We start from the raw sequence: 18033 nt of genomic DNA, 5'->3' as shown, positions 1-18033 counted from the left end.
GAGCTTCGAGCCTCTTATCATTGCCAGACTCTGCGCTATCATCAACATGATAATCATATTTTTCCCTATCACTCGTATGCGCATAAGCATGGATATGAGATAACAAAATAAAACTTATTTTGAACATTTTTTTGGCATTTCATGGCAGCAACAAAACTGAGCCAGCTGCTTTCGCAGCGACGAACTCCACGTTTATATTTATGTTGGGATGGCTAGCACCCAGCAACGCTATATTGGAGGTATTCATATACTGCATAGAGAGAGGTGTTCATTTATCAAGAATATGCCGTCGACAAAAGCAACAGCAGATTGCTAAATGATAAGGAGAGCAATTCGTTGTAAAGTCTTTCAGTTACCTTATGAAAGAAAAATAGTGCCAGAAATGAAGAGACATGGCAGAATTTGATCGAATTAAATGCAATTTTACGGGCACACACACTGAGCTGCATGGTACAGGTTTTTCAAAAAAGAGCAAGAATTTAAAGAAACCTAGAAAATCGTTGCGATGAACGCTCAAACTTTTTGCTGACAACACTTTGTGCATCAATCGCTCGTTACATCTGCCTCTTCATTTCCCAATTCCTTTATCGTTTCATTTTTTTTTTCGGCTACAGCTCCATGTACAGCCCTTATTCGCTGCAATTAGCTCTCGCTTAGAATTGCAGCGGCGAGCTTATCGATTTGCCACCCAAGGTTCCAGGCAGCTAATGCGATGGTAGCTCCCACACTTTCCCTTCAGCACTCTGCGCTGCATTCTCCTCATCAAGTCATCCTCTTCTTTTTATGTTTAAATCACTCTTTTCTTTTTCTCCCTTCTGTGCAAAGTTTTTTACGGAATCGCTGTTAATTGAGCTAAAAATAGCTCTGTAGGGCGGCACTGTTAAGTCCTCTTTTTTTTTTTGCCCGACAGTTTTCTCTTCTAACTCCGCTTCTCCTGGCCTCGAAAAGCACGAAGAATGAACCTGCCTTTAGAGCAGAAACCTGTCAGACTGGATGAATGTTCAATTAGTACCAGACTCACCCTCTGTGCACTGTGGAACTAAGGCGGCTGACTCCGTCCATGAAATCCCTCTCGCAATCAACACAAGACTGTTTTTCATGCAGCCGGTCTTACCCGCAGACAACCACCATCGGAAGACCTGAATAAACTTGTTGCGTGCCTTCATGGAAAGATATTTTGAATGACCATAGCCGTCAATACAGGCCGCTCTCTTTTGGCACATTTGGCGCCGCTACACAAAGATGTTGGCATGCGCCTGGGTCAAAATCGCAAGAAAAGCGCTTTACACACCTCGATATAGGTCCCACAAAAATAGTAAAAGTTTAATGGCTATGAAAGTATCCGCGTCGAAGTCGAAGTAATGACGTCTTAATTGCCAAATTTGTTTCATCGAAAGTAAGGTATATTTTGGGGCAGACTGAGAAAAGGAGAAGAGCAGTGGTTCCAGTATATCGGTATGCTGCCCAAACCTTGTTCATAAAAAAGGATGGCGTAGCTTGAGAAATGCCTTCGCTATAATGTCAAATATATTTTGTGGCAGACGCTTTGTATGTATTGCAGACGAAGGTTTTGGAATTACATGTCACGCAAGAGTTAAGTTTGGGTCGATGGAGGTGATCCCGATGGTTCGGATGATCGTGGCGACACGTTGAAGGACTGGACAGGCCCGGCTGTTCAGATCCTGGCAAACTTGAGTTTATTTACACACTTTTACACTTTATGACAAAACAAAGGCCGGGGCGGCCACTGAACAGCTCTCGCGACAACAACTGGGCTGGACCCGCACCAAGCGTTCGAGCCCTTAAGAAAATATCTCTAAATCCTTCGTCCCTGGATCAGAGTCGGCGCTAAGCACGACCTCTGTCCCCTCCTCAACCTCGTCGTCGAGCACCAAGCTCTCTTCTCTCCTCGCCTATTTCTTCCTTTAAATCCACCCTGCCTCGTCTGAGACCGCCTTACGGGACCAACCCTTTTCGATACTCCACCAATGAAGCAGAGAACTTTGTTTCTCTCAGAGACGCGTCTCCGCCTCCACGTTCTCACGCTTTGCTGCCCTCACTATGCGGCAAGCCAACTAAAAACGCCATCAATCACATACACAGTCAAAGTACACTGAAATACACCACACCAACGTGCCCAGTTTACAATGCCGTCTCGAGCCTTGTCTGCGACAAGATGCCGCCGCCTGTTGCAATTACCGAAAAACCACGTCGGTGCTCATTCAATGAGGACCGTCGCGACGGCGACACATTGTTTACGTTGTCAGTCTCCGTGGGATCGCTTCCGCCGCACGGGTGACTCCGCCGCGAAAGGAGCGGTCGACAAAAGGTCGCGGGGTTCGGCTACAAAGGCGCGGGTAGAGGCGAACGGCCAAATGGCCCTTCTGAGCGCCCCTTTTCCGTCGGGCGCCGTCTGCCGATTATTCACCGTTGATCCACACTGGTGAAATCTTCCCCCGAACATAACTCCAAGGATAACCTATATTTAGCAAAATAGGAATAAAGTGTTCTCACTTAATCACTTGATGGTTCCATGGTATGCACATGTTACACACTAAATTCAAATATCGGACACCATTGTAAGTGAAAAAAATAATAAATGACCCAAACGCGTACTCGCGCAAGCAAATAATGATGCCATAATCAACCACTGCACAATTTGAATACACACATTAATGTAACCCTCGTCAGGGTTAAGAACGGCACTGGGTGTCGGCTGCTTGCTCGAAGAGCACGGAGTACGTAGAAGCAAAGAAAGGGGCAGAATAAGAACAGCCAGCCCAGGGATCAGGCGTTGTCTCTGCTCTCGTCTTTCTGCAATAAATTGGCGCAGTCGTCCAACGAACCTCTGCGCGACGACCTGCCGTCGCACATTGTGCTACGTAGCGGACGCACACTTTCGCGTTCCGCTGCTTCTATACTACAGTGGCTTCGGCCACCAAGCGCACGACCGCTTCTGTCTCAAATAGTTCATCTACAGGCGTCCACACAGCTCAGGTCACCGACTCCACTGCTCTGCTGGTGGACACTTCCTCGGTGCCAAGAGACGCTGTCCACGCTCCCTTGGACTCACTTTCTCGTACCGCAGCCCAAGCGACCTCCACATCGGCGCCAAAGGTCATCAGTCCTACCTCGAATGCGGCCTCCAGCGGACTCACCATGGTCACCCAGGCAATTTCTACCGTGATGAAGTACTTCGAAGACGTCGACGTCTCCATCACAAGAGCCTTGGCATGTACAGTACTGCCACTGCCATCTCCTACAGAACTTCCTGAATTTCGGGGGTTTAAAGAATATCCAATGCTCTGACTGTAAACAACTGATTCATTAGGCCGTCAACATTTTTGGCCTGACGACGTTAAAATGTCGATTGTCGAGAGCCGACTGTGCGATTCTGTCAAAGCATGACATCACCAACGCATGATACGCGCTATGTCATACGGACCTACGAGCACTACAAAAGAAATAGTTCTGTTAGATAAGAATATCCCGAGTGCCTTGCTCATTTGAGGCTGATGTTTGTGCTCGAAAATGCAAGTCTGCGAGGCTTGTTGACTTCTCACAGCGAGCTTGTTTCAAGTTTCTTTTTTCACGCTTCTTTATGACTTCTTGATCTATTTCAGTAAGCTTTGCAGGCCAAGTAAAAAAAATCACAGCATATCCACGGGGTGAATGATGATGAGTGGGGCGAAGCTACGGAGGGAATCATCTGTAAACCGTGAAACTCTTCCGTGAAAAGCGCCCAGTACATAATATAAAGAGTGTGAAACATCGTGTATATATTAAACATCAAACTTTTATTGCACTGTTGGTTTACGTGGTCCCTTCATTATCACTTGTGATCGGTGAAATGCAAGGAAGAAGTCCGCTCCCGAGCGAAAGAGCGCCAAGAGCGACCGCATTCCCCGCTCGCCCTGTGCGAGTTAAAGGCAAGGCTAGAGGGAAGACAGGACGCGCGTTCCACGACGCGAGGTCGGTAGCATGCCCAACGAAAGCCAACGGAACGCGATCGTGCAAGTGCTCCGGCTTCGCATCGCCTCATGGTTCCATTTAGCGTCCCAAAACCAAATATATTGCTCAAGGTGTGCCTTGCGTTTTTCGTAGAAATAATTTCTTTATCATGTACATTAAGACGAAAAGTTGAAAGCTCACTAGAGTGTATCGCCCGCAAAGTATGTCTTTTAGTGTGATTTAACTCTCGTACGGCAGGGTCCTCGCGCCGTTGCCGGTCCACCTCGCCCGTTGACGATCGGGCGAGGTGGCTACATACAACTACTACTACTACACTTTAAGAAAAACATCTGGCGTTCTTTCGTTTTGCTTTTACAAAACATCTGGCGTCTTTCGTTGGTTTATTTCATCAATCAACGGCGTTTTGAACAAAATTTTTATTGTTTAATCACGCACAGGAGAAATCTCACCAGGCACTACCTTGGAGGCAAACAATGGCTGCTAATGGGAATGAGAGACAGAAGAAGTCGGCTTTTAGCTAACACTTACACTTCTACTTCTACTAACGTTTCCTACTGGAACATGCCAATGGCTGCTAATGGGGAATGAGAGACAGAAGAATTCGGCTTTTAGTTAACGCGCACGCTGCGAATTTTTTATTGTTCAACAACGCACAGGAGAAATCTCCCACCGGCACCACCTTGGAGGTCAAAGCGTAAGACTTGTTACGGACTACTACGATGACGACGACTACGAGGGACGAACGGGTGCCGCCTTAAGGAGCTTCGCCCCTAAAACTACACCGCCTAAAAGTGTACAACTACCTGCATAATACTAGCGTACTTTTTTCAGTGAATGTAATGCTCAATTTCAATGAGCTTCGCCTGTTACAACAAGCTACTGTAGATGTCGGAAACAGAAAATATGTTCCAGCCTCAGAAAAGCAGCTCTCATCGCTGCCATCAATGATGCTTTTCGATGCTTTTCACGGTATCTTATTACCTTTGGATGCTTTTCTAGTTAACAAAAATTCAGGCGAGTGTGAAGGCAAGCCAATCTGCTCCTGCTTTTTGTGACGGTTGTAAACAAAAATAAAACACTCTAACAAACTAAAATTCAGTAAGCTTGATCAAAATCCCATACATTCGCCAGTCGGATGCTATTCTCCAAGCCTCTTTTCGACGAATAATAGAACGCTTTGGAAAGTCATAAGAAAAACACGCAGTCAAAAGAGAAAAACAAGCGCAGAAATTAAGATATATATATATATATATATATATATATATATATATATATATATATATATATATATATATATATATATATATATATATATATATATATATATATATATATTAGACGTCGCTGATCAGGAGTTGCCTGGTTGGGCTATTTACCCATGGGCTCTCGTGAAAAGAAATGCCTGCGTGTATCTCCTACTTTATGCGGTATTTTCGGAGATGGCAAAATAGTGAAAAGTTTATATGAATGAAGCAGCAAGAAGTAGCGACAGTGCCGCAACAAAAAAAAGATTTTGCAGAGGCCCGCCGAAATGGGTGCTCGGAGTGCATCTCACCCTTTTTATGTTCCTTGTCCAGGCTCGCAGCTTTTGTACACTCACAAAGCAGGGCGTGCTATGAAGTCGACTTTTTTTTTTCGCTGGCATTTTCTCTTATTGCAAGCATGCAGACTGTGTAAAAGAAAACAAAATATGAACCGATAATGCTGGACAGGGAACCTACCGGAGGCAGTTTTAAAGAAATGGATATTTGTTGGACGGAGCATATATAGAGAGCATATACATGCAAAGTAGAACGAGTTAATAGTGCCTCCGCGAAAATTAACATTATATTTTGCATTACCTATTCACTTACGTGTTTTTTGCGCTGCTCAATATATGTCGAACAACGCAGTTCTAAAATACCCTTGTACACCAGGCATAGAAGAAAGGAGCATCACGGCTCTTTGCAACTTGTTGAATACGCGTTCGCATGAGCTGAAGGAATTAAGACGTGATATAGACTAGGTACTCTCCCATTTGCAGTGATGCTGTGCGCACGCGTCAATCATACAATCGCACAAGAAGCTGCTAGTACCAGCGGCTCTTGTAGTGATACCTTGGATTCTTTAAGGCTCAGAGAAGCTCTTCCCTCTTTACGCCTACACTTGGTACCATCTTCTCAAGTTTACGAGAGCAGCTGTAAATACAACCTACACACTTATGCTTAAAAGCCAACTCCGGCGATTTTTTGAGGTCGATGGATCTCAATGAAATTCGCTGGGTACGTTCCTTTGCACGTTTCCGTCATTTATGCCAAATTACAGGCTTGAGACATGCGCAGATTGTTTGCAAATGAATTTTAAAGATTGTCTGCAAACGCCCTCCTGGCTTACCACAATTATTGGCAACGTTGCGTCTGTGACGTCAGTATTGGGAAGGCGGCGGAAGTGACGCAGCCGAGGGCACCGCTATCTTTGGCGCTTCGTCCGCTACAGCAAGCGTCTGCTGTGCACAAGGCGACAGACAGCGTAGGTTTGGCCGGCGCTTCGCTGGTCGTCCCGGCTGTCACAGTTTTCATACTCCGCGCCGGCGTGACCGGCATGCCTTGCACGACTTCCGGTTCGTTCGTAACAACGTCTAGGTCATACGTAGACAGTACACTCGGTTGGGTTTCGGTTTCGGTGTTGCGCCTTTTTGCTCATTTAAAATTATTCTCCAATTTGCCGAGTATTTCTGCGTCTCAGGAACATAAAAGCGCCATTACTTTGACATGGCCAAAAAATCGCCGAAGTTGGCCTTTAAGGCTGAAACATAATTGCTACACCATCCGGGGTGCTCGGTGAAGCTGATGAAGAACTGATGAAGAGCTTATATACAATAAAATAGCGCAGATGATCCCTATGCATACTGATATGAAATGACAGCTCGAAAGTGTTTTTTTTTTGTTTGGTTGGTTAGGAAAAACGTTAGGTGTTGGTTGGTGTTAATAAAAAGGAAAAATTGAAGCATAGTAAGTACAAACACTACCAAAATATGCTGAAGGTCAATGTTCAGTTGGAACAATCACACTACGCAGCATGAAGATACATACAATTCAACTACTACGGCTTGGTTTCGTAGCGCTAACTAACCATTGCAGGAAAACTCACCTTCAAGTATATTTGAAATCTGAAAAATTTCTCCATGAGAAAGACCGGTGATACTCTCACTGTACTCCTGCCTAACTTTTAGAGATAAATATTCCCTTAAATGCACTCTCATACCATGTGACAACTTAAAATTCTTTTACATTTGTTGGTTCAGGTTCACATTCGAGCCTAATAATCGAGGCATAATACTACACCTATTAAGCGAAGTATCCACATTCTCTTGCGTCAACGAATGCTGCTGTCGTCAAATGAACATTGTTACAGAAATATCTGCGGATAAGAGAGCTCTCACAAATTTTGGTGACTGCCCTGAAACGCCAGGCTTTCTTTGGCTTTCGTCGGTGACTGCCCTTAAGCGAGGCTTTCTTTCAGCGCATGACAAACCACCTTTATACACCATATGTAAAGTTGTATAAACAACGATAACATCAAAGAGAGTGAAGCCTTGCACCTTGTTTCTTTTTTTTTTAGATCACACGCACTTGCATTAGCGTATTAAAGAAAGCTTACCATTTTCCCCAAAACGTCTTTTCGCTCAAAAATTCACAGAATTCTCCAGGACTGACAATCTGTTCGTCGTACTAACGACATTCTTTGCCACCGTCTCACTAAGATATTGATATTCAGCAGCAGAATGCGCTTAGGGGCGAAGCCGGCTATGCAGTTCAGTATAAATCATTGTTCTTTTAGTGGGATCTATTGTCTAAAGTTATCACTGAAACATCGTATATTTCGCTCATATTCGCTGCCATCCCGAAATGCGCGTGCACGCATGACAGCAGCAGCATGCATTCCTTCGCTGCCATTTGTTTGTTGGTTGTCCTCGACTTATGCGATGTTTGTAAGACACGCAAGCGGAGCGGAAAGGAATATGTCAACATTTGTGATAGCAACAACACTGAACGGCGGCTTCGGAAGAAATGCTATCTTCGCAAAGAGATACGCCTGTTTTTGATATCTGGGGTTTTGTTCACAAACGTTCGGCCCCAGATCAGTTTCAAACGCCTCACTGAATATGAGAAGTAATTGAATCTTGCCTGCCAGGACAGTGGTACCGTCTTGAATTTCAGATTTGCACGCTCCAGTAATCTAGCGCGCCGTCTGCCTAAGGAAGCGCGCGCTGTGCTGCACATGCACGGAATAAAAAACGTCGTGCTTGATATGTGAAGTGCAAAAAAGAGATGAAAAGCTCGTGGAATAGGCAGAGCAGACATTTTTTGTCGAGTTCGGAGAATGCAAGTATGGCAGGACGAATAGAGGGCGGAAAAACAAATTGAACACGCGAGATGCTGGAAATTATATCAAACTTATGGCCTCATGTCTAAAAACGAAACGAAATGAAAATGTTTCGGAGGTCTACTGGCGTACTGGACAGTAAGTTTTGAAGCGAGACATATTTCTCTCTGCCATAACGCTGTGCCAACGAATACTGTCTGATATGAAGGCGCTCCTTCAATACATAAAAACCAGAAAAAACTACATTACGGACTAACAAGTTCTGTCAAGCTGGCCGTGCTTTTAGCCCTCCCATGAAAGAATCAATTTTCCACGTAGAGGTTCGTGAAAGCATTAAATTGATTAATAGTTTTATACTTATCATCACTTTGTCTTCAATGTCACACATTCACTTTATTTCCGAAATCTGCCTTCTGGATGCAGAGCATGAGGCTAGAAAACTGCTGAATGCAAATACCTGCAGTTAATTCACAGGCAAAGGTTAATGTTTCAGCATCTGAATACAACGTATGTGAAGTTCCACCACAATTCCCAGACACAACTGCAATTCGCAGGAAGCTAATTATATCATTGGCGTCGTTACAAACTGCCTCGCCAGGATTAGCGCCTATTAAGTGCATGAAAAGTGATTTAACAAAACGATAAGTAGGCTTCACTGAAAGCCGCAACTGCATGCATTTATTTGTGAGATAGCGCCATATTTATTTTAAAATATTTATTAAAGCAAATTTGAAGCAATAAGATGCGCGATGCTTCTATTCAGGCTTTCATCTAAAATTGTCTGGTCATCGTAAAATCATGAACTATGATGACTTGCGTGTTTGTCGAATTGATAATGAGTGAGAGGATGTGCCTGATTAGTGTCTGAGCATTGTCCTATTTAAATTGACATCACTTTTCTTCCTCGCACAGCGTAGCATAAGGTGCCATAAGCGAGAAATTGGTCGATCAAGAATTTTATTTAAAGCTAAATAAATTTTCGCTGCTACTGCACGCAGCACGCTATATATAGGGCTAATGCGAAGCACCCAAGATATAGTATTCTTCGCCGATGATGCATTTTTTGTTAGTTTTTTTTTTATTTTTTGCTATTAGTGGCCACGATAAAACGAGTTATTTCTATATATACAAGAGCTCCCAGTGGTGGTATTCTACGTACGAGAAACAACAGAAGTTTCTTGCAATAGCTAGAAACCTTTTGAAGAAATTCAAAGTATTTTGCCACACAATCTACGACAAAATGACAGTGATCCCTGATACAGTAGGCGCATAATGCGCCGACGCATACACCGATGGTAGTGATAAGCTAGAAAGTACTGCGAGCGGCAAAATAGTATAAACCATAGAACGATCTACGTACTACAGTACAACCAAGGCAATAGCTGATAAGTGCTGAAACCTTTAGCTTTCTGTTATTTGCATGAGCAAAACATGCGCAGTTTTTTTTCTCACTTGGGCAAGCTGTAGTTCTCAGACAGTGTGTATGAATTGCGTTAATTGCGCATTATCCTTTTGCACAACAATACGACGCAATTATAAACAAAATGATTGCTTTTAGTATAATGTCCAATGACAGGGAATTTAATATTATGTATTATTTCTATTGAGCTTTGTAGCGACACCAAGAATCATGAAGCCTACACGGTCGCCATTGCTTTCTATCTCTGTTCCTCTTCGTCTTCCCCCAAAAACTGTGCCTCTGTGCCTTCTTTTCCGTCTTCTTCCCTGCAAAGTTATCAATGAAATTACCCTGAGAAAAATAAAAGCAACCAAGTAGCAAGTAGAAGGCACTGCAGTTTGCGCCTACCGAAGATTTTCCTGTCGTAAGACACGTGGATGGCGTATATATTTTTCGCTCTCCAATACTGTCTTCTTTTTAAAGTTCCTGTCATTCCTTAGCTGCTCTTTTGCGCTCTTTTCGAGTATGTGACGCTTCACTAGAGTACATTCAACTCAGAAATGCATATTCATTGTGCCTACTGAAGCAGAAACCTTGCGGAGAATAATATGTTCAAAAGATGCGGTATATATCTATACATCTCAGACTATCCTCTTAAACATAAAAAAGTAACAAACACGCTAAGCAAAAGCTGTGCCAGCCACCGGACGTGACGGTCCTTTAGCGATCATGACGCTAGACAAAAGCTTTATTCGAGTCGACTGAACACAGCGCACGCTTAGCAGTCAGTGCTTTTCTCGAATCGAAGAGTGAGCGAGGGCGCTGAAGCCTTCTCCATGACGGGGAGTTTATTATTACTGCTTTGAAATAGCTCGAAGAAGGATTGGTTATATAATAGTCGAACTACTCCAGTAGAGTGCACTTCGATTCTTGCGAAACATAATGAGTGAAAGTCTGGGCTAGCCTCTTCAAACCCTCAAGTATTTTGTTCGTTAAAAAATTTGCGAGCTCTTCTGTTCTTTAGTCAAGTCTTGTAGCGTACTGAGCAAAGAAAAAGAAAATAAACGACACTGGCAAGTAGACAGAAACAAAATTTAACCGGGCGATGAGCTTAGAGCGTAAGAAAGATGAGAAGCATACAAAATTTAAGCATAAACATGGTGTGGCTGACTAGTGAACTCATACGGAAAATCTAAGGAGGACTACCACCAAATGACCAGCAAGCGAGGATAAAAAAAAAGGTCGTTACTGAGTGCCATGCAGTCATATATTTTTCCGGTCAGCGCACATGACAGGCTCACCATTCCTCACTCTGCATGGTATGGCTTTGCAACGAAGGAGCCAAGTCAAAGGGCGGGCGCTCGAAAGAAAAGTGAGAGCAAAGTGCGCGTTAAGTGTGTAAGTATCTAAGTGTTCGTGTTTACCAGCGCGTACCAGGAAATCACATATTGCTCAACGTGTCTTTATGATTTGCGCATGGTTATACGTGTCCATCGCCCTTGCACTCTCGAACATGCAGACAACATAAAGAAATCACAGTTTCGCCACAAGAGCGACGCAATGAAGACGATAGCAACATATTGTAATGTTATACGAAGTAAGCCTAGCGGCTTTGGGATTGCATCTTATGTAACTCTACAAAACGCTTTTAAGGACATCTTGAGCATTGCAGTGGGAGGCCTGACTTGCTAGCAGGGATCGGTAGAGCCAGCTGGCTATCTTCGACCAAACCCAGCGATCCGCAAGGGCAGTGGGACCGCAAGGGTAAGCGAGCCGCAAGCGCCAGTGGGACCTTGGAGGACCCTACCCACTTGTCCAGAAAACTTATATCCAACAAAATTTTGTCTACTACTACTACTACTACTACTACTACTACTACTACTACTACTACTACTACTACTACTACTACTACTACTACTACTGCTGCTGCTGCTACTACTACTACTACTACCACTACAGGTTTTAGGAAATATGGCCGCTCCAGGCAGAAAAGTGGTTTTCCTGCAGTTTGTCGTCTCAGTGCGAAGCGGAGATAGCAGAGCGCGTAAAAAGTTATACGACCCGTCTTCTGATGTCTGCCGAGATACAGCCCGCACCAGCACTCGTGACCGCGCCCTTTGATCAAAGTTCCGTTCTGTTTGACGAGCAGTCGACGGAAGGACTCGCACGCTGGGTGATGTTATTACATGCGCCCTCCGTGCGATGGAGATGGATGGCTCGTTTGATCTCTGCTTCAATCGCGTTCGTCGCCAGCGCTAGCGCGTTTACCCGCAGGTAGAACATGCGATACGCGGGTCGATGTTTTCGATTTGGTCTTTGTACGAATCATGACGCCGGCGGTGACAGCAAACTTCTGTCGAGATTGTTCATATATTTTCTATCGAGCTAAAAGGGTGAGGTCGAAACACTACGCACAGTCATACTGCAGTTTCATTCTGGTGACTTTCTCCTCGGCCGGACCATTCGCACTCATACACTTGCTTCCCATACACCGATGTTATCCACAGTGTCAGCCACCCTCCACCCAGTGCTATTCCAACTATTATTGTTAGTATTGCTCCTCTTCGCAATGAAGCAAGCATCGGGCTGACATTTGAGATCTGATATGCACGAAGTAGAGATTGTCACTGAAAGTGTGGCAGGAGAAAGCGGATAGAAGGGGGCTTTTATGTGAATTTCAGCCACATCACCCCCACTTATCGGCTTTGCAAGAGTAAACTTCTGCTTAGAAAGAAGATTATGGCGTTTTCTGTTCTTCGGAAGAGCAAACGCCAAAAACTGTGCGGTCAACGCAGACCCGGGAGGCCTGCTGGTAATGTCATTTGTCTCCCACCTTCACTTGCGTATTTAAATTTCATTTGGTTTCTTTCTAAGAAGGGCGCTGAGATAATAAAGGATTCGTCGGCGCCACTCTCGGCCGTTCGTTTGCCCTAAGAGCCTGCTGGGGGGAAAAGGGCTTCATATAATTATCGTGTTCTCTTGATGCTTTGCGTAACAAATAGATAAGGCATTCCTGACAATGTTAATATGTTTTGTATGTAAGGTCCTAGAGACGCCAGTCGAAATGAAGAAAGAAAAAAATGTGAAGCTTTCTAGACACATTGATATGTAGAATCCATTACAATGCATCACGTGACTTACATAAGTCCTACGTAAAGCTTTCAAGATATAGTTCCGCCAAAAGATCACTGAGTGTTTTTCTTGATTAATTGATCAGTTTTAAACAATTATTGCGTTATTTTATGACTGCCGATTGAAATAACCAGCAAATAAGGTTCGGGAGAATTTTGATGTTACTTTTCCCCATGTGAGGATCTTGGTCGTCGATGCTCTAAAGTACAGTGAGGAAAAGCGAATTCCCCTAAAATATCAGACACAAAATGAAAAAAGGAAGCCTGAATTTTAACGCTGTGAATGCCACATAAAAAAAAACATTTGCGCTGCTCATTGCATCCACTCTATACATGGTTTGAACATTCAAATTGTTAGTTTGGTCGTTTCTTTCAAGATAAGCGAAAATCTCAATGATATGGGCTGTTTAATGTGAGCATGCGTCACACTATTGCACGAGCTCCGTGTCAACTATTCAGACAACGGATAAAGTGATTCAGCCTGACATCTTGGTTTTTTATGGATTGGCAGACATACAATTGCGATAAATGTAACAGTACAATAGTGGAGAGTTTTATGATGTCAGTCTCATGATTTCTGGCGGTTTCCCCTTCTCATTTGAAGAAAAAAGTTAAGGCGTGTGCATCTAGCGGATTCAACATTAGTACGACGGATACATCACCATGTGCATGCTCTCAGTCACAAAAATGGTACAAACAAGTCTGCTTGCGTGAGCTACGTAGCTCAATATGCACATAACCTGCATTTTCTCAGATCTGGCTCTTCCATATGGGTATTATTTAAACATCTGAAAACCTAGAAGTCACAGTTGATTTCGACCTATACGTCCTCGTTTGCCTCTTATTTTCTATTTCCTGCCCCTCCGTCATCGAACGAGCGCATTTATATTGTCACGTGGTCGTGACGTCGACGAAGACAGCAGTCGGCGTTTGCAGGATGAAACTGTTTATTTGGCCGAACTTGTGGCCGGAAAATGACAAAGCTGGAACATTCGCGTGTGGCGCGCAATCTTAACAAAACGATCTACTAAAATCGTGAAGCTTCTCGAACACTGCTTCGCTGCTAGCGTCGAGCGTTGATAACTGTCCTTGCTGGTCAAACTCGAACACATCAAAATAAAAGAAGGAGCGGGCGTGGCACTGCCCCCCTCTGCTTGCAACAGAACATGGAAAGGAAAAAAACAAGTGCATACACAAATAAATTACAATACAAAGGAAAAAGTAGAGTCCCCAGGTTCGCTAACGCGCAAAAAACGGCTTAAGGCGCACGACATGGATGACTTCAGGTCGTGCGCGGCATCGTTGGGAGTTCGTAATGTCGTCCGGGACGACCTCGTAGTCAAGAGCGCCGTGACGTCGAAGCACCTTGTATGGGCCGAAGTATCGCCGAAGAAGTTTTTTACTGAGCCCACGTCGGCGTATCGGCGTCCAGACCCACACACGGTCACCGGGTTGGTACTCCATGTGGCGTTGTCGAAGATTATAGTGACGGCTGTCGACCCTCTGCTGGTTATTGATGCGCAGGCGGGCGAGCTGTCGAGCTTCTTCGGCGCGTTGCAAATAGGCGGCAACGTCGAGATCGCCTTCGTCGGTGGCGGTTGGTAGTATTGCGTCGAGCGTCGTTGCCGGGCTCCTTCCGTAGACTAGCTTGTACGGCGTCATTTGCGTCGTTTCTTACATGGTCGTGTTGTATGCGAAGGTCACGTACGGAAGGATGACATCCCACGTCTTGTTTGCGACGTCGACATACATGGCCAGCATGTCGGTGATGGTCTTGTTTAGCCGCTCGGTGAGGCCATTGGTCTGTGGTTGGAACGCTGTGGTCCGGAGGTGGCTTGTTTGGCTGTATCTCAGTACTGCCTGAGTTAGATCAGCAGTAAACGCCGTACCTCTGTCGGTGATGAGGACCTCTGGGGCGCCATGACGCAGGAGGATGTTCTCAACGAAAAACTTCACTACCTCGACGGCACTGCCTCTGGGTAGGGCCCTTGTCTCGGCGTAGCGAGTGAGGTAGTCGGTATCTACGACGATCCATTGTTTCCGGTATTGGACGTCGGGAACGGCCCCAGTAAGTCCATCCCAATTTGCTGGAACGGCCGTCGTGGTGGCTCGATAGGCTGCAGAAGTCCGGCGGGCCTAGTCTGCGGTGTCTTGCGTCGCTGACAGTCCCAGCAGGTCTTGACGTAGCGAGTTACGTCGGCGACAAGGCGCGGCCAGTAGTACTTTTCCTGTATTCTTGCGAGCGTGTCAGAAACACCCAGGTGTCCAGACGTCGGGTCGTCATGCAGAGCCTGGAGGACCTCTGGTCGCAATGTCGAGGGCACTACGAGAAGGGAATCGGCTCGAAGCGGCGAGAAGTTCTTCTTAAGGAGAACACCGTTGCGCAAGAAAAACGACGTCAGTCCTCGCGTGAATACCTTGGGAACAACGGTGGTCCTGCCCTCGAGGTATTCCACAAGGCCGCTGAGTTCTGGGTTCGCTCGCTGTCGTTCGGCGAAGTCTTCGGCACTTATGGTTCCCAAGAAGCAGTCATCCTCCATGTCGTCCTGCGGCGATGGGTCGACGGGGGCGCGGGACAGGCAGTCAGCGTCGTAGTGTTTTCTTCCGGACTTGTAAACGACGGTTATGTCAAATTCCTGAAGTCGTAGGCTCCACCGTGCGAGGCTTGAAGGGTCCTTCAAGTTAGCGAGCCAACACAAGGCGTGGTGGTCGCTCACATCTTTGAAGGGCCGGCCGTATAGGCAGGGGCGAAACTTCGATGTAGCCCAGATGATGGCCAGGCACTCCTTTTCTGTTGTGGAGTAGTTGATTTCTGCCTTTGATAGCGACCGGCTAGCATAACTGATGACCCTTTCGAATCCGTAGGTCTTTTGCAAGAGGACGGCGCCGAGTCCTACGCTGCTTGCGTCGGTGTGGATTTCCGTATCAGCGTATTCGTCGAAATGCGCAAGTATGAAAGGCGTCTGCAGGCGTCGTTTCAATTCTTGAAATGCTTGAACTTGCGACGTCTCCCACCTGAATTCGACGTCGGCCTTCGTGAGTTGCGTCAGTGGCTCGGCGATCCGTGAAAATTCCTTGACGAAACGTCTGTAATAGGCGCACAAACAGAGAAAACGGCGTACGGCCTTCTTGTCGGTGGGCGTCGGGAAGTCAGCGATGGCAGCTGTTTTCCGCGGGTCCGGGCGAACACCATCATTGCTGATCACGTGACCCAAGAACAAGAGCTCCTCATACGCGAAGCGGCACTTTTCAGGCTTCAAGGTGAGTCCGGAGGTCTTGATTGCTTGAAGTACAACTTCAAGGTACCGAAGGTGTTCGTCGAAGTTTGAGGAAAACACAACGACGTCCTCCAAGTACACGAGGCACGTCTGCCACTTCAAGCCGGCCAGTACTGTATCCATAACCCGTTGAAAAGTCGCAGGTGACGAGCAAAGACCAAAGGGCATGACCTTGAACTCGAACAGGCCGTCTGGTGTTATAAAAGCAGTCGTTTCTCGGTCTCTCTCGTCGACTTCTATTTGCCAGTAACCTGTCTTGAGGTCCATCGACGAAAAGTACTTCGCGTTGTGTAATCGATCCAGGGTGTATTCTATCCGGGGAAGGAGATACACGTCCTTCTTCGTGACTTTGTTCAGGCGACGATAATCCACGCAAAAACGTAGAGTCCCATCCTTCTTCTTCACTAGCACCACCGGGGATGCCCACGGACTCTTCGACGGCTGGATGATGTCGTCGCGTAGCATTTCGTCGACCTGTTTCTTCACGGCCTCGCGTTCTCGCGTCGAAACTCTGTACGGGCTCTGACGGAGTGGTCTGGCGCTTTCCCCTGTTATGATGCGATGTTTTGCCACGGGAGTCTGCCTAATTGTTGACGACGACGAAAGGCAGTCCTTGTATTGCAAGAGCAGGGTTTTGAGCTGTTCTTGTTTGTGCTTCGGAAGGCTGGGATTGATGTCGAAAGCTGGTTGCGGCGCTTTATTCGTCGGAGTAGGCTCGGGAGAATCGGTGAGGCCGAAAGCATTGCTGGCTTCTACGATTTCTTCGATGTAGGCGACCGTCGTGCCTTTGCTCACGTGCTTGTACTCGTTGCTGAAATTCGTGAGCATAACTGTTGCTTTCCCTGCCCGCAGCTCTGCTACTCCTCTTGCGACGCCAATCTTGCGGTTAATCAAGTGGTGTTGGTCGCCTTCAACAACGCTTTCCAGGTCTGCTGATTTCTTAGTGCCGACGGAAATGATGACGCTGGAGCGAGGGGGAATGGTGACCTGGTCTTCCAGCACATTCAAGGCATGCTTTCTTGGCGGAGTGTGCGGCGGTAGTGCCTTTTCCGCGGACAGTGTTATTGACTTAGACCTCCGCTCGATGATTGCACCATGAAGGCCTAAGAAGTCCATACCAAGGATGACATCTCTCGAGCAACGCGGCAGGATTACGAAGTTCGCGGGATAAATCCGGTTGTTAATGGCGACTCTCGCTGTGCAGATTCCCTCCGGCGTTGGTAGGTGACCTCCAGCTGTCAGGATTTCGGGGCCTTCCCAGACTGTCCTAACTTTCTTCAGCTTCGTGGCGAACGGTCCACTGATGACAGAATAGTCGGCTCCGGTGTCGACGAGGGCTGTGATGCTGTGGCTGTCGATAAGAACGTCGAGGTCGCTAGTTCGTCGTCTTGCGTTGCAGTTAGGTCGTGGCGTCGGGTCACGGCTACGTCGGTTTGTTCCGCTGCTTCCACGTTGCGTCGTCAGGTCTACTTCGGTCCGCGAGGTTCGCGTCGTGTCCTGAAGCCTTCGTCATGACGGCGGCGTCGGCGGCCGAGCGTCTTCGGTATTTTGTCGTACAGCAACCGCACCTCCATCGGTTGCTGCCCTTAGATTTCCGGATGCGGGCTAGGTGACCGGCCCCGGGTTGGGCCAGTGTATGGTCGGCGTTGGGGAGAGGCGTAGCGGCCTGGCGACGGCGATCGGGAAGGTCCTCGGGGGGGTCCACTGCGCTCCTGCCAGATAGTCCGCGATGTCACGTGGTCGTTCACCCTGCTGTGGACGCGGCGCGTCGACGGCGAACCCACGCAGTCCCATCTGTCGATAATGGCAGCGGCGGTAGGTGTGACCGGCTTCTCCGCAGTGGTAGCAGAGTGGACGATGGTCGGGGGCGAGCCAAACGTCGGTCTTC

At 46.6% G+C, this 18033-nt stretch overlaps 1 protein-coding gene across 1 annotated transcript in view; it reads right to left on the bottom strand.

The window, feature by feature from the left end:
- Positions 1-2993: 2993 nt before the first annotated feature.
- Positions 2994-18033, bottom strand: part of LOC125758642 (uncharacterized) — an 86011-nt gene continuing 70971 nt past the window's right edge. The window contains exon 2 of the mRNA XM_049416062.1: positions 2994-3271. Coding sequence (XP_049272019.1) covers positions 2994-3271 — 278 coding nt within the window. The remainder of the gene's footprint in view (positions 3272-18033) is intronic.

This window comes from Rhipicephalus sanguineus, chromosome 5 (genome assembly GCF_013339695.2).
Source record: "Rhipicephalus sanguineus isolate Rsan-2018 chromosome 5, BIME_Rsan_1.4, whole genome shotgun sequence".
NCBI classification, from domain to species: Eukaryota; Metazoa; Arthropoda; class Arachnida; order Ixodida; family Ixodidae; genus Rhipicephalus; species Rhipicephalus sanguineus.
Note: the sequence above shows the minus strand (reverse complement) of the source record. Positions and strands in the feature narration are given on the sequence as shown.